This window comes from Acartia tonsa, chromosome 4 (genome assembly GCF_053477335.1).
Source record: "Acartia tonsa isolate MP-2025a chromosome 4, ASM5347733v1, whole genome shotgun sequence".
Taxonomy (NCBI): domain Eukaryota; kingdom Metazoa; phylum Arthropoda; class Copepoda; order Calanoida; family Acartiidae; genus Acartia; species Acartia tonsa.
This window is the reverse complement of record NC_137263.1, coordinates 15,472,939-15,489,181: the sequence shown is the minus strand read 5'-3', so window position 1 is coordinate 15,489,181 and position 16,243 is coordinate 15,472,939. Positions and strand designations below refer to the sequence as shown.

Here is a 16,243-nt window from a genome sequence, read left to right as displayed (position 1 = left end):
CAATTAGGAATTATTATACTACTCTCCTCGCCATAAACTATCATTCGACTCCTTTTTTATTGAGCACCTTTATGTTCTTAGGATTTTTTTTATAAAATTTTAATATCAACCCCTTTTAATCAGTTCACTGCACACTTATTTATGCTTATCAAGTTAATTTTTATTTCATTTAACAATATTAGTAATAATTTTGATTAATAAATAAAATGCAAAAATACATAAAAACTTAAATATAAAATATTTACATACAATTTTATAATTTTCTTTGTGAAGAATTTAAGTCAAGTTAGAAGTGCATAATTTAGCACGTCATTAGAACCTAAATTCTTTTTTCAGTATGGCTTCGAAACCGATTTATATTCGCTGGATTAGGGCCGGTTACCAGCAATACAGAAAATAATGTATAACATCGTATTACAGGCAATTTTCAAAGAATATCACAATAAAAACCATAAAATTAATACTAGTTTTGATATTCTTCGGCCCCTCGTGGCTAAGAAAACTTTAAAGCTTATAAATTTTCTAGGGTGTCCACGGAAAGCTGTCTATAATACGATGCGGCAAATAACTATTTAGGGTCACTATTATACAATTTGGCTATATGATGATTTATTTGTTAATATGGATAGAACTCAATTCTCATCATTTGTTTTCTTTTCTAGTAGATCATCACCTATACCATTCATAGCTTCTCCTAATCCTGTTTTAACCTAAACAAATTTAGCGGTCAATATTATTTTTACAAAATAGAAAAGCAGTTTATTTTGTCCTTCAGCCAACTAATTTGCCAATTCATGTTATACATAATGTTTGAGTTTGCGATTACTGTGCTATTTTATATCAAAATAAATATTTTTAGCTGTAGAAAAATGTAAAAGGTTTGTTGATACTTGGAATGGATTTAGTATATATTGGCGGGAAAATTTGTCAATTTAGCTTGCTAACATGGACCTTATTTATTGGTCAGTTCGTTCATCCAGTGTAGGAGGGTAGGGGGGAGGGATTATTACTGCGAGCATAACTTTATCAGAGCACATGAAAATCTGGTGCAACATCCAAGTAATAATATATCAATTATACATACCTGGTTAAATTCTTGAACCACCAGACTAAGCTGTCCCAACATGTAGTTTAAGTTATTGTCTACCTCACTCATCCTTTTAATTAAATATAGTCATTTTAAAACGACGATATTTTAATATCTTTAGATCAGAAACGTAACGGCAATCCAATTCACATATAGATAAAGTAGGACATAACGTATCTTAATTTTTTTTTAATATCACACATCCATGAGATTGTATGCATAAATCCTCCAAGATTACTCGGGGAAAAACATTTAAGTGAAGCTGTAGATTTTGAAAGTTTAGATAATTGTAATTAGTGTTATTTTGACTGAAACAAGACATTTGACCATTAACAAAAAGTCATGTTTTTTCTTTTTTTAATGATTTGTTGTATCGGATGTTTTTTATAACTTCGTAATTATATTGTGAAATTTTGCCAATAAGGACTCTAAAATGAATAAATAGCACATTTATTTATATGAAGAAAGAAATTAGTTTTACCTGTCAGTTAATCCCTCTACTTGATTGTCCATTGATCCCAGATTTTTGTCTGTTTTGCTCACGTAAATTTCTGTCTGATCTTTAACCTATATATTTATAACAATTTAGGTGTAATTCTGTGTTTTCTGCTATGAATGTATATTTCTACACATTTAGATTAGATGAGGTAAATGAAATTAATCTAAGTCAATCTAATAATAAGGTCTCCAAAAAGATCGACTATTTGTATTTAAACAAAAATCTATCCGAGCAAGATAAATCGGCTTGACGCTTATAATAAGTGTTGAATGGTGGAAAATTATAGGTATAAAAGTATGCTTATACTTAAGCTATTGAAACTGGCTCAAATTCAATGGAAAAAATCCCTTAAAGCTTTTTACGGATTCTTTAGTACAACGTTTCAAGTTAATAGAAATATAGATGACGCAACCTATACAGGAATGGATATAGGATATACGTGGATATATTGACAGGGGAATATTTAGGTTTCTAAGATGGACCTTATGTATTGGTAAGTTCGTTCATCCAATAGGAGGGGGGGGGAGGTATTGTTATTTTAGCCAGAGTTGTGAGCATCCCTTTATCAAAGTACTTGAAAATCTGGTGCAACATCCATGTATTAATATATCGATTTGTACATGAGACAAGTGGCCGCGCACAAAAATATGTACTTCAATTAATTTCTCAAAAGTACTTTCATTATTTCTGTCCTTGACCTTAATATCTCAGTAACTGTAGGATTACTTGACTTTCTTAGTTTTCAGTGTATGTCAGAATGATGTACAGGGTGCGCCACATAAATCCGGACTTTTTTCAAACGGCCATAGAACCAAAACTACTTGACCAATCATGACGTTTGACCACACTATAAAAAAGCTTGGGTAATTACCTTTTTGCCAATAAAAAAAATTTGGACGATGGAGGACGTGTTCTCCGAGCTGGCAGCGTTTATGTTCAACATGGCAGAATCGAAATGCGCTGATAGTTTACCCTGTATTCTCGACTAGGACCCACTAAATGTGACCTCAGCCCATCTGTAGGTGAGGTAGAGTTATGCAACTTGCTGGGGATACTGTTAGATACGTAAGTAAGACACTAGAAAGGACTAGAGCTCTCTATCTGAAATGGCTTGGCCGTATTACTCCATCAAAGTGAAACGTGGTAGATTTTGAGATGTCAAAAATCGTAAAAATTCGTGAAAGTTTCTCGGTTGTCGACTACATGGGCCCATATGTTTTAGACTATGTGTTGCGATGATAACCCTAGCTTAATCTTCATGCCATTTCCAAAAAGGTATTAGACGTTGTTCTAGCTTAATTGTGGCCCAAATGAGAGCCGCCGTGTCGAAGGGTAGCTTGAAAGATGGGTGAATTTGGATCCTGCAGTTACTCACGTCCATAAGGAGATATGGCCTTCCAGCAGCCCCGATCTTCATCCAATTGACTTTTGGGCCTGGAGCGCCATTAAAACACGAACAAATAGACGCGCCCATACCACAAAGACCTCCCTCATTGCCATTATGAAGGAGAACTTCGCCAGCTTGGGACATGGTGACCAGGATCTGGGGACGGTTCAGGGGGCGGGTAGAGGCGGTGATTGAGGCTGGCGGCGATTTTATTGAATAATCTAACAGTCATATACCTAGTTTGCTTCCCAGTTTTTAAAATTCAATAAAATCTTTAAAATTGACGATTTTATGTTCATTTGTTTAAAAATAAGAAAAAGTCCGGATTTATGTGGCGCACCCTGTATATAATAGAATACACATGACATGGGTAAAAATGTCGTCAATTGAGTTTGCCAACATAGACATAACTTTTTCATGGTATATAAAAATCTGGTGGAACATCCAAGTAATTATATATCGATTACCTAAGCTAGAAATGCTTTACTTTGATAGTTTTCAGTGTTTGTCAAATAACACTACAAATTATTTTATTGTTTTGTTTTTATGACAAATTTTGTGTAACAAGCCCTGAGCAGGTTTTGGTGTAGGTGAAGTAACACTTGATAAATTACACCCATTTCACTAATATTGATAGTTTACTTCTGTTTGCATAATTAAATTATACCTTTTCAAGAATGCCTATTGAGCTTGATAGCTGTCCATACATGATGCCCAGTTGTCTCCACACTTGCCCGATCTCCTTCTCCACCTAGTACATGAAATAATTAGAAATTTTAAACCATGTTTAAAAGGGTAGGTTCGTCCGTAACAGTAAGCTTTTTGCCTTAATTAAGACATTTTAGAATTGTCCTATCGATTTCAAACTTAAAAACTTTGCATGATGATTCCTACAACAGTTAAGTACTATTTAGAAAGCGTTACAACCCTATAATGAATATAATATATGAGTTCTGACCTTATTTTTAAAGATATCAACCTGATTTTTTTAGGAACACTTTTTTTAACATAACCAAGCTTGGTAACTTTTACAGGTTTCATTTGGGACTTTCCTTCTAGAAGCTAGTGGGGCAAAAGACTCCCAAAAAATATTTTTAGAGATATTGAGCTGATTTTTTTCATGAAAACTTTTTTTACATGTTTGAACTAGGTAGCCACTAATAATTTCATTTTGGCACTTTCCTTTTAGGGGAAAGTAGGGTAAAACACCTCCAAAACAAAATAAATTGAGTTCTCAGCTTATCTTTAAAGAAAATGAGCTGATTTTTTTAATAGAAACTTTTAGAAAATATTTTTAGTGTTTTGGGGGTCTTTTGCTCCACTGGCAAGTCCCAAAATTAAATCTGTAAAAGTTACCAAGTTTGGTTATGTTAAAAAAGTGTTCTAAAAAAATCAGGTTGATATCTTTAAAAATAAGGTCATATTTTTAGTGCTTTTAAGGGTCTTTTGCTCCACAAGCCCCTAGAAGGAAAGTCCCAAAATGAAATTTGTAATGTTTCGTAGATTCGGTTAAGTTAAAAAAGTATTATTAAAAAAATCAGATTGATATCTTTAAAAATAAGCTCAGAACTCATAAATTTAGTGTTTTGGGGAACTATTGCTCTACTAGCCCCTAGAAGGAAAGTCCCAAAATGAAATCTGTAATGTTTTCTTACTTCGGTTATGTTAAAAAATATTATTTTTAAAAAATCAGGTTGATATCTTTAAAAATAAGCTCAGAACTCATATTTTTATGTTTTTTGGGGTCTTTTGCTCCACAAGCCCATAGAAGGAAAGTCCCAAAATGAAATCCTTAATGGCTTCTTAGTTCGGTTATGTTAAAAAAGTATTATTTATAAAAATCAGGTTGATACCTTTAAAAAAAAGCTCAGAACTCATATTTTTAGTGTTTTTAGGATCTTTGCTCCACTAGCCCCAAGAAGGAAAGTCCCAAAATAAAATCTGTAATGGTTTCTTAGTTCGGTTATGTTAAAAAAGTATTATTTTAAAAAAATCAGGTCAATATCTTCAAAAATAAGCTCAGAACTTAGTGTTTTGGGGAACTTTTGCTCCACTAGCCTCTAGTAAAAAAATAAGCTCAGAACTCATATTTTTAGTGTTTTTGGGGTCTTTTGCTCCACGAGCCCCTAGAAGGAAAGTCCCAAAATGAAATCTGTAATGGTTCATAGATTCGGTTATGTTAGAATAGTATTTTTATATAAAAAAATGAGGTTATTGTCTTTAAAAATAAGCTCAGAACTCATATTTTTTGTGTTTTTGGGGGTCTGTTGCTCCACTAGCCCCTAGAAGGAGAGTCCCAAAATGAAATCTGTAATGGTTCGTTGATTCGTTTATGTTAAAAAAGTGTTATAAAAAAAATCAGGTCAATATCTTAAAAAATAAGCTCAGAACTCACATTTTTAGTGTTTTGGGGGGTCTTTTGCTCCACAAGCCCCTAGAAGGAAAGTCCCAAAATGAAATCTGTAATGGTTCGTTGATTCGGTTATGTTAAAAAAGTATTATAAAGAAAAAATCAGGTCGATATCTTTAAAAATAAGGTCAGAACTCATATTTTTAGTGTTTTGGGGGGTCTTTTGCTCCACAAGCCCCTAGAAGGAAAGTGCCGAAATTCAATTTTCAAACTTTTCCGTGTATATCCAGTCATATAAGAGAGCCTACGAAAAGAATTAGGTTGATAACTTTAAAAACAAGCCCACACGACCCTCCCAAACTTTGATACTGAATTTCATTTCCTATAAGTGTACAAACTCCCCCCCCCCCCCCCCCTTATTTCTGTAATTAGATATTTTAAATAAAAAAAAACATTCAAAGTGCCACTAGAGGCCTCTAGGGGCGTAGCCGCTAGTTATAAATATAATGAAAACTAAGTATTTCCTTTAAACTATATCCTGTATTTAACAGTTTTGTAACAAATGTACGTACAATTTTGTTAAAACTTTAAACATTTATATTCTGCAAATTCAGTTTTGATACTTTACGAGAGTAAATGTTCGTTTGTCCTTTGTTCGTTTGTCGCTTTTATTGAGGTTGTCATCCTTGCTCATGTTATTATGGTCGTCCCTCCTTTTCCCTCTTGAACTTTATTAACTGATATGCTTCAGTTCTAAATTTACATCCGCCAAAATTATATTTGTTCAGTGGTCCACCTCATAAGTTATATGAATGAAAATAATAATTTGTTGAACAGTTTGATAAATGATAATTTTTTATTAGGTATCTAAAGGGATAAGACAATGGCCGATAAATTGAAGTACATCACCAATGCTTATACACAAAATTATCCATTCTGTAGATTACAATTAGTGGTTGAAAAGTTAGGATACGCAACTTGCATCAACCAATCAAAATTAAATAAAATACCCAACCCAAAAGTTGTTCGGCCAACGAATAAGAAAACGTTATCATAAAACTTATGGGACTAGTGTAATATATAGCGCAATGTCCACTTCCTCCCAGCTATCAGTAAGTCAAGGGTGGAAATTTGAACGGAAAGAGAGAAAATCCAAATTTCAAAATCAAATACAAGGAGGCAGTGGCGTGCACAGGATTTTGCCAGAGAGGATGCGCGAAGCGCATCTGAAAATTTGACACCTCACCTAATCCAAAATCGAGGGATGTTTTTACACCAACGTTGGCTTTTTAGGGGGTGTATCCACCCCTCTTAATTTTGCCAGGGTGGTGGCACGTCTCTGGAAGGAAGTTAAATGTTGAAATTGTGATAAGAAAAAAATAAGTAGTGATAAGACTCTAGTTCGTATTTAACTTTGATTGTAAAATAGTTATATGAATTTATATAAATTGTCTTGTAATTTTCAAAAGCGAAGATTTTCTATAATAAGGGTCGGTCCGTACGTCCGTTACCAGAAAGTACGTACGTGCATATTAAAAATGTTTTTTTTTATAACTTTTTTAACAAATTTTTATTGGATTAATTATCCGATTGGTCTGACTTCTGGAATACTGATTCTTAGGACAACAAAGTACAATGTTAAAAGCGAAGCTTAACTTTAATCAAGTGTTAAAAATGTAAGTAATTCCTTAAACATTATTCGTTATTTAACCAGTTATTCAACATTCAACAACTTTACTTACAATTTTGTTTCCACTTTTATACAATTATATTAGATTATTTATTTCTGACACTCTACACGTGTTAATGTTCGTCTGTCCTACCGTTTCAGAGCTTCGCTTTTATGGATGTTATCATCCTTGTTATAATGAAATCTTTATATAAATTCATAAAAAAGGGTAAATTCTTAAAAAGTGTTATATTACCTAATCCTAAAGTTGAAATCTAATATTAATAATTCTCTAGCTTCAAATGTTCGGTATATTATCGCTTTAAATTATAGTGATACCCAACTCCTCCCAATTTGTGATCAATTTTAAATTTTTTTTGTTATATTGGGTACTGGGTCCCTGTACTGAAGGATATCGCCAACAGCTGAACCTATATAGTTCTTCTTTACATGCATTGTAGGTTCTCAGAAAGTTATAACTTTTCTTGTGTGGTGTACCAGCATCCAAGAAGAAATCATCCATAAAAAACTCCCACCCCCCAAAAAAAAATTTTTTTTTTGAAAATAGGGGGAGATAGACTGCCACCATTACCCTCAAGTGATGCCACTAGTATTTTATATAAAAGTTGGAGGGATAAACAAAACTGTTTTAATTTTGATGAATAAATGAAAATTAACTGAATCATTGTAAATGTAAGTAATATGTATGTATATATATAGAAACAAGGATGACAACATCCATAAAAGCGAAGCACTGAAAGGGTAGGACAAACGGACATTGACACTTGTATAATGTCAGAACTGAATAATCAGAATGCGAATGTATAAGAGTCAAAGCAAAATTGTAAGTAAATTTGTTGAAAAACTGCTTGATACAGGATAATGACTATGGACATACTTACATTTTTAGGACTTGATTATAGAGTTGCTTCGCTCATAATGTTGTACTTTGTTGTCCCAGGAATCAGTATACTAAAAATCAGAACAATCGGATAATTAGGTCACATACAAATTTGTTGTTAAAATGTAAAAAAATCAACATGTTTAAAATGGACGTACGGACATTCTGGTAATGATTATAGAGTTGCTACGCTTTCTAACTCGTACCTAACTGTTACAGGAATCACTATGCAAAATTTGAAATCGATAGGACAATTCTAACATGCCTAAATTAACGAAAAAAGCTATTTAAAAAGTAAAAAAAATCAACATGTTTAAAATGGACGCACGGACATTTTGGTAGTGATTATAGAGTTGCTACGCTTTCTAAATCATACCTAACTACTAAAGGAATCACCATGCAAAATTTGAAATCGATAGGACAATTCTAACATGTCTAAATTAACGAAAAAAGCTATCCGTTACGGACGTACGGACGGACCGACCCTAATTATAGAAAAGCTTCGCTTTTAAAATTATCTTTGAGAGATAAGGAAACTGCTGAAAGTCTGTTTAAACATGCTTTATGTTGGAAATTCAACTAACAGTGAGTCATAAAAGTGTGTGATATATTTTACGTTGTTATAATAAAGCAATTTTTGTAGCAGAGTTATCATATAAGTCAAAATTGTCATCTTGGCCATAAAAAAGCCTGTAACGCTTAGTCAAAAGTAAATCCATTCTTAATAAAGTGTTCGTCCCATATTTTTTCCCGTTACACACATTTAAACAAACTTTTTTCTATATGATATGTGGTTCTTGTTATTATTCTTATCTCTACTATTTGACAGGGAGGGAGGGGACATTGAATTAAAGATGCTGTGAGTATTGGTTTAAAAAATATGACGTAACAAAAAAAATTAGCCAATCAGAGGCCGTTATTGACCGATGGCGGCAATGGTAGTGGACTCTCATTGGCTAATTTTTTTTGTTACGTCATATTTTTTAAACCAATACTCACAGCATCTGAATTAAAAATTAAACTAGTACCCAAAGTTTAATAACCACGAAATTGTAATAGTTTGCTAAAAAACTTTGGGTACTTTTTATTGGATTTGTTGGTGACAAACCATAAGTAACTTTTCAACAAATAATTTTATCCTTCAGTAGGGGTAATTTTGATTCTTGTCATTGGAAATATGCACAAATTTATTATCCATTGACTATCCCTGACTTTATGAAGTAACTGATTTTGAAATATATCTACATTATATTAACCTAATTTTAGAATAGAATACCGTAATACTTGACAATTTTTTTCTGTTTAAATGGGCTTATCTATAATTACATATACTCTGTATATCTCCTATGATTTTGATTCATTTAAATATTTTAAGATTAAGAGATTAATACGAATGGTAAGTATATACTTACATACATAAATATTGAGAATGACCTCTAGGAGGTTTAGTGTCGCTTCGGGTACTAGACCTCTCCACGTTCCTTGGAACATACTCCGCTGCTTTGAAATTTAATTGCGGTGTAAAGTGTCCATTCGCCCGATAGACAACCAACCCTTTGATTGCACGACTTTTATGTGTTCTAACTGTGCATGGTAATGTATTGAGTTGCACCTGTTTATGGGCCAAGGCATTCCTCCTACTCCTACTATTGATATCACAAAGATGATAAAGCAGCAATAGGTACAATTTTTAACGTCTATAGTATGAATGTTACCCTAAAATTGTTTGTTGTTGTTTAGTCTGGCTATACCTATCTCCTAAAAAAATATATTTGATTAATTTTATTCACGAATTAAAATAAAATAAACCTTAGATGTTAAATTAGTCAATGCTTCAGTTTGGTTGGCCAAAATAGTTTTTGTGATGCTCTCAAACTTGGATGCCAAGTTATCATCCATCTCTCCACCAGACAACTCTATCAATTCTGTAACCTAAAATTATTTAATTTGTGAATCCTTATAATATAGCAACAGGATGTGTCTCTGTCTGTCTGTCTGTCCGTCTGTATGTCTGAAGCTTAAGCTCGCACTAACCAATGAACCGATATAGTTCTCCTTTTCCGATTAGCTTCTCATAGGAAGGTTTTAACTATTTTGTGGAGGGGTCATCTAGTAAATAGGAGCATTACAAATGTATTCTAAAATATTTTGAGTTATTTATAGTGTACATACAGGAATTAAAAATAAAAAGATATTCACTTTACCAAGGTCAAAAATGCATTTTAACAAATGATAATATACATACATAGAAAAAGAATTGCCTTTTTCTAAGATAACCCCAAATAATTTTTCTTCTATTTTAATGTTTCTAGTAAGTCAGTAACATATTACAAAATAGTGTATTATGTTTTAGTAATAGGTGTTTAAATCAGGGCTCGGCAGATGAAAGTCTAAACATAAATCAAATATGGCAATTCCTCTTTTCAAAAAATTTTGCAAAGCAACCAAACGGGTTTGAATTTTAGGCTTAGTCGCGGCTGCCGAGCTCTGGTTAAAATAACCTAAGAATTTTTATATACCTTAAAAATGATTTGTTGAACACCAAATTCAATTTTCCTCTTTGTGTCCATAACAGAATCAGCTGTATCTATCAGCACCTTCTCAACATTAGCCAAGCCTTGAATCTCCTTCTACAAACATTACATTTTGTTTTTACAAGTTTCCTTATATTCATGTATTAGGGTTTGTGTCTCTGATGGATCTCTCTAACTGCTGAACCGTTATGGTTCTCCTGCACAATGTAGCTTCTCATAGGTCTTGGAAAGGTTTATAACTATTTTTTTTTTGGGGAGGGGGTTGGTACCACAAACCTCCTAATAGAAATAGCATTTAAAAAATTCCCCTTCGCCTCCTAAAATAAATAAATAATATAAGTAACAAACCTTAGTTTTTGTATTCATACATATATATTGTACTAAAAAAGCCATTACTGGTTATTGTTAAACCATTTTGAGGTGTATAGAACGCCGTTCTTTTAAATTCTCTTGAAAGAAATTTTTTTTTATATTTCCTCTTTTCATTATGAACCTTTAAGGTTTGGGCAAAGCTGCTAGAATGTAAATATATGCAATATATTGACATAGTTCAAGTTAACCTTCAAGTGAAAGTTATGTGCTGTGTTCAAATATTTCACCTTCATTTTGTGTGCATGACCTCGTCTCAAGATTAAATTCCCCATAAGTTATAAGTATACCTAATGGATATATTATTACTTGGATCCATAGACGTCCAAGAGGGGGGGGGGGGGTAAAGGGGTGATTACCCCCCCCCCCCCCAAATGAATTTTGAATTTTCAATTTTTACCCATCCCCCCAAAAAATGAGCTTGGTGGTGCACCCCCAAAATTTTTATTTTCAAAATTTTACCCCCCCCCCCCAAATAAAAAAGCTTGGACGCCCCTGCTTGGATCTTACACCAAATTATCATGTACTCTAATGAAACTTGTAGCTGGCTAAAGTAATGCACCCTCCCCCTCCATATCAATCCCCTTTACTCCACCCCCCCTCCTCTAAGAACCAATAAGTGATGTCCATGTTAGCAACCTAAATTGAAAACCACATTTTTTCTCCTGTCATAATAATCAATTAATCCAAGGCACTTGCCACAAAATTAGATTGTCTATTCTGACGAATCTAACTAAACAAATTCATATTTTTGCCCAATTATTGGCAATAATTGAATGAATTTCGCACCTATTAAAATTTCTGTTCGTGTAAAATGAAAGAATGAAATTTTGGCTTACCTCTAATTCTTTATATCCGGAGTCAACTCTTTCAAACAAACTCTCCGCCATATTACCAGACTCTACAACTATTTGCTTCAACTCAGACGAGGCTTGTAGTATATTATCCTCTGTTGACTTGAGCACAGTCTTCAAGCTTTGCTTCCCACCATCTGCGGTATCATCAACCAATAGAGATTCAACCTCGCGGAACTGGTTTTTGGTGTCATTTCCAAGGGCCAAGATGGCTGCTCTGGTGTTTTCAATGTAAGTGGGAAGCAGGGTGATCATGTCATAGGATTCTTGTGCCAGGGTCTCCAACATGGCGGAGCTCTGTCTCCCTCCTCTTTCCCTAAATATTGAAAAATTGTATCAATGTGAGCAGGGAGGGAGGGGACATTGGGCTGTTTATTTTACTAGTCCCTAAAGTTTTATGATAAAGTTTTCTTGTTCATTGGCTTAACAACTTTGGTGACTTTAATTAATTTTTATTGGTTGGTTCATTAAGGTAAGTTTCCAAAAGTTTCAACCACTAATTGTAATCTATGGAAGAGTTAATTTTGTGTAGAATCATTAGGTATATCATTTTATCGGCCATTGTCTTATCCCTTTAGATCATTGCAATGTGACACAGAAATATATCATTCCTTTCCCATGACATTTTAAGAATTTTACGTAATGGAAAATTGGGAATAGTATATCCCTATCTCCGATCAGTTGAGGGCCATGGGATATTTTGTTTACAATCGAGATTTTGTAAAAAAAAATGAATACAAAAGATGGTGACTGAAGTTAAAGATTTGATAAAATTTCACTTCAGTTAGAACCTGACAATGTCAAAATGGAGTGCCCTTTTCTCGTTTATGAGAGTAGAATTATCAAAATATGAACCTAGTAATAGTGTCTAACTTTTTATCTTTGTGACGTAACAAAAATCCATCTCTTTTTTAGGGGTTTCCTTTCCCACCTCCCCTCTCATCCTTCGATTTTTGTTACGTCACAAAGATAAAAAGTTAGACACTATTACTAGGTTCTCAAAATATCCTTGAATAACGATGTAGATATTATAAAATTTTCCGTATATAGATAAACTTTGTTGAGACCTTAAATCCTATCCTATCGTATAAAGCTGTAAGCATTTTTTGTCTGTAGCTTTCGGCTGAACAGATTTGGTTCTACTTTACAGTGAAGGTTTTTATAGGTCCATTGAAGTTTTAGAACTATTTCGGGAGAGGGTATCTCCACCACCTTCAGGTTTATAGTGGAGTTTTCGCTAGTAATCTTATGAGAAAGCATGTTTGTACACAGACTTGACTTAGTTATAGAGTGGGTTTGCTTGCTCCTATCAACATTGAAAAAAGACCACATCAAATAGAAAAGAATCACTAATGATGACGGTCTATACTATTTTATTTAATTAGAGGCCACAGATGTTTCTAAACATACAAGATACAGATTCTCTATTTGCTTTGTATTTAGTATTTGCTTATATATTCCATAAAATCTAGTTCATGTGCTGTTTTATCTTTCAAATATTTACCTTATTTTATTAGTACATTTTTAACACTATTATTTTAACGATGTATTTACAGTTATCAATTCTAAATACTTTTTTTACATGTTTAGCTATGACAAATTTGCTCTTATTTGTTTCATTCCCTTAACTAACTAGTTCACAAAATTGCATTCAATTGGGGGTTAAGTCATTTTAGCACTTTTGATAATAACAAAACATTTGACCAATGAAAAATTGTGTCTTTTTACCGGTTAATTTTAAATTTGGTGCTTAATTAAGACGCACGAATAATTTAGATATGCATTGGTCTGTGTATTGTGTTTGAAAATATTAAGGATGGACGGACTTTTGAAATAACGGACGGACATTTTCGCGACTGAAATAGTTATTTATCGCGTCGTATTGTAGACAGCTTTCCAATGAAAAATTATAAGATTAAAGCCAATTTTGTAAGCCCTGAGGTACCTAAGGCCCAGGCTAATGAAACTGGTATTATTTTTTTTTATTTCAATATTCGTGGAAAATTGTCTTTAGTATTCTATACATGATTTTTCAGTATTGCAGAGAACCAGATTTTTCAGTATTGCAGTTATTAACAGTTTCGAAGACATGCATACTTTTCTTAAATAAACTTAAAACTTACCTGGCAAGAGTGTCTATTTTGTTGTTCATTCTTAACAAAAATGTTGATATATTATCAATCTTCTGATCCACACTGCTGGAACCTTTCATAGAATTCATGTTGGCCTCAATAGTTTCAATCTTTTGCAGGATATCAAAGTTAGCCTTGTCAATGGATATATTATTACTTGGATGTTGCACCAGATTTTCATGTTCTCTTAGAAAGTCAAACTCGCAGCGGGCTAAAAGAACTATACATCCACCCCTTTTACAACATCCCCTCCTCCTACTGGATGAACAAACTGACCAATAAATGAGTTCCATGTAAGCAAACTAATTTTATAATAATTTTTCCCCTGTCATAATATCCATGTATATTCTATATCCATTGCCTTGTCTGTCTTCTTACTGCCATCTCTGATAACATTGACAAGCTGCAGGATTGCAGCTCTGATGTCAAGATTCCTAGATTATAATCCTTGTTAGAATAATTAGTGAAACTACTCCTAGATTCTAGGATTCTTACTACCATCTCTGATAACATTGACAAGTTGCAGGATGGCAACTCTGATGTCAGAACCTAGATTATAATCCTGATTAGAATAATTAGTGAAAGTTCTCCTAGAATCTAGGATCCTTACTACCATATCTGATAACATTGACAAGTTGCAGGATAGCAGCTCTGATGTCAAGATTCCTAGATTATAATCCTGATTAGAATAATTAGTGAAAGTTCTCCTAGAATCTAGGATCCTTACTACCATATCTGATAACATTGACAAGTTGCAGGATAGCAGCTCTGATGTCAAGATTCCTAGATTATAATCCTGATTAGAATAATTAGTGAAAGTTCTCCTAGAATCTAGGATCCTTTCTACCATATCTGATAACATTGACAAGTTGCAGGATAGCAGCTCTGATGTCAAGATTCCTAGAATAGACATAATATATCTAGATGGTCCAACTGGTCCCATAATTCGTCAAAATTAAAATCTATATTCTAGCAGACAATCACCAGTGTTTTTTTTGTTACATACAATCCATTTGTCATAAGAGCGACGAAATTTTTGACGATATAATTAAACAATGTCATGCTCGCATTGTTCTTCCTCTGTCATCCTATTGGCTGATTTAGAGAGTGTGTCTATTATTTCTAGATTAAAATCTTGTTTAAAATAAATGACGAAACTACTAATAGATTCTAAAAACTAAAATTATCAGTAAAATAAAAAATATTTTAGGGGGGTTGTACTGTATAATTATATCATATATAGTTATTCTAAAAACTGGACCTTTAAATAGCATTAAACCTGAAATAAAAGTTGTACATTTTTCCTGAAAGATGATGATTTACTGTTTTATAGATCTTACAGTACATACACAGTACATTTTAGTAGAACAAAAATCTTTTTAAGAAATAGTATATTAGCCACTTTATAATCTATTAAAATTGCAACGTAGTAAACAGATTTTTGTGCCTTTTTTAGTAGTGCGGCTTTTGTGTAACTATATGATACGATAGGCATAGATTTTACGATCACAGTATCGACGGAGTATATTTTACACGTAAATTCAATAGAATCGTGTTTTTTGCCATTTCAACATTACGTTCAAAATAAACTTAATGTTTTTGTAGTTTTTAATACCAAAGCGACTCTATAATTCACTTTGTTTGTAAGTCCGTTATGTGGTTTCCTCAGCTGCTATTCAAGACAGACGTCGTATTTTGTGTGAAAAATTCCCTGTATCCATAAGCATCCACTATGTAATTTACTTTGTCCGTCGGTTTTTTAGTCATGCTACAAATATAAAAAATAAATGAGAAAGGTTTTGTGATTTTTTCTCCAATGCAATTTAAACTCCTTGTAGGTATTCCCATCCATGATTTATATGTGCTTCGCTACTTATGAATGTTTTCCTCCTTGTTTTTATCTAAATTATACTTACGTAACTCCTCTGTCTGTGTCTCTTCTAAATCTTGCATTTTGTTCTCCATCATTTAACAGACTTTCAACTTGATTCAACACATCTTTATCATCATCGGTTTCAACTCTAAACCCAGTTGATACACACAGCAGTTGTTGCGTCAATACGACGAGTATAAGAAGGATAACGGGGTGGGTTGACCGCCTGCACATAGCTTGGCTAGTCGTACAGTACTAACACATTTGTTGCTGGAAGAGGATTGGGGCACACGGGGGAGGGGGGGGGGGAGGCTATTCACTTCACAGCCGTCTAATTATTAAAGTACAGGTTAGATAATCAAAATATTTTATTTTCAAATATCTTCGATGTTTAATTAGTTTTAGTAATATCCGCAAGAATAGAACTTGTTCCGAGCCATACTGAAAAATCATGTATTGCATCGTATTACAGACAAATTTCCACGAATTCTAAAATAAAAATCATATTTTTAAAACCAGTCTTTAGCCCGGGCCTTCGGCTATCTATGCGATAAATAACTATATCATTCAAGATTTTCCTATCAATTG

At 33.1% G+C, this 16,243-nt stretch overlaps 1 protein-coding gene across 1 annotated transcript; it reads right to left on the bottom strand.

The window, feature by feature from the left end:
• Positions 1-138: 138 nt before the first annotated feature.
• LOC145316225 (uncharacterized) lies at positions 139-15,976 on the bottom strand. The gene is made up of 10 exons (XM_080156603.1): positions 15,699-15,976; positions 14,144-14,216; positions 13,774-13,916; positions 11,636-11,966; positions 10,413-10,523; positions 9,703-9,825; positions 3,641-3,724; positions 1,569-1,654; positions 1,085-1,157; positions 139-710 (listed from the first exon to the last, which is right to left on the bottom strand). The coding sequence occupies exons 1-10, from the start codon at positions 15,887-15,889 to the stop codon at positions 633-635; spliced, it is 1,293 nt and encodes a 430-aa protein (XP_080012729.1). The 5' UTR covers positions 15,890-15,976; the 3' UTR covers positions 139-632.
• Between the last annotated feature and the right edge of the window lie 267 nt (positions 15,977-16,243).

Coding starts and splice junctions, on each gene's coding strand:
- LOC145316225 (XM_080156603.1), bottom strand. CDS start 15,889: ATGTGCAGGCGGTCAACCCACCCCGTTATCCTTCTTATACTCGTCGTA. Junction 10,524..11,635: donor CCGGATATAAAGAATTAGAG/GTAAGCCAAAAT, acceptor TAATGTTTGTAG/AAGGAGATTCAAGGCTTGGC. Junction 3,725..9,702: donor TGACTAATTTAACATCTAAG/GTTTATTTTATT, acceptor TTCATGTACTAG/GTGGAGAAGGAGATCGGGCA.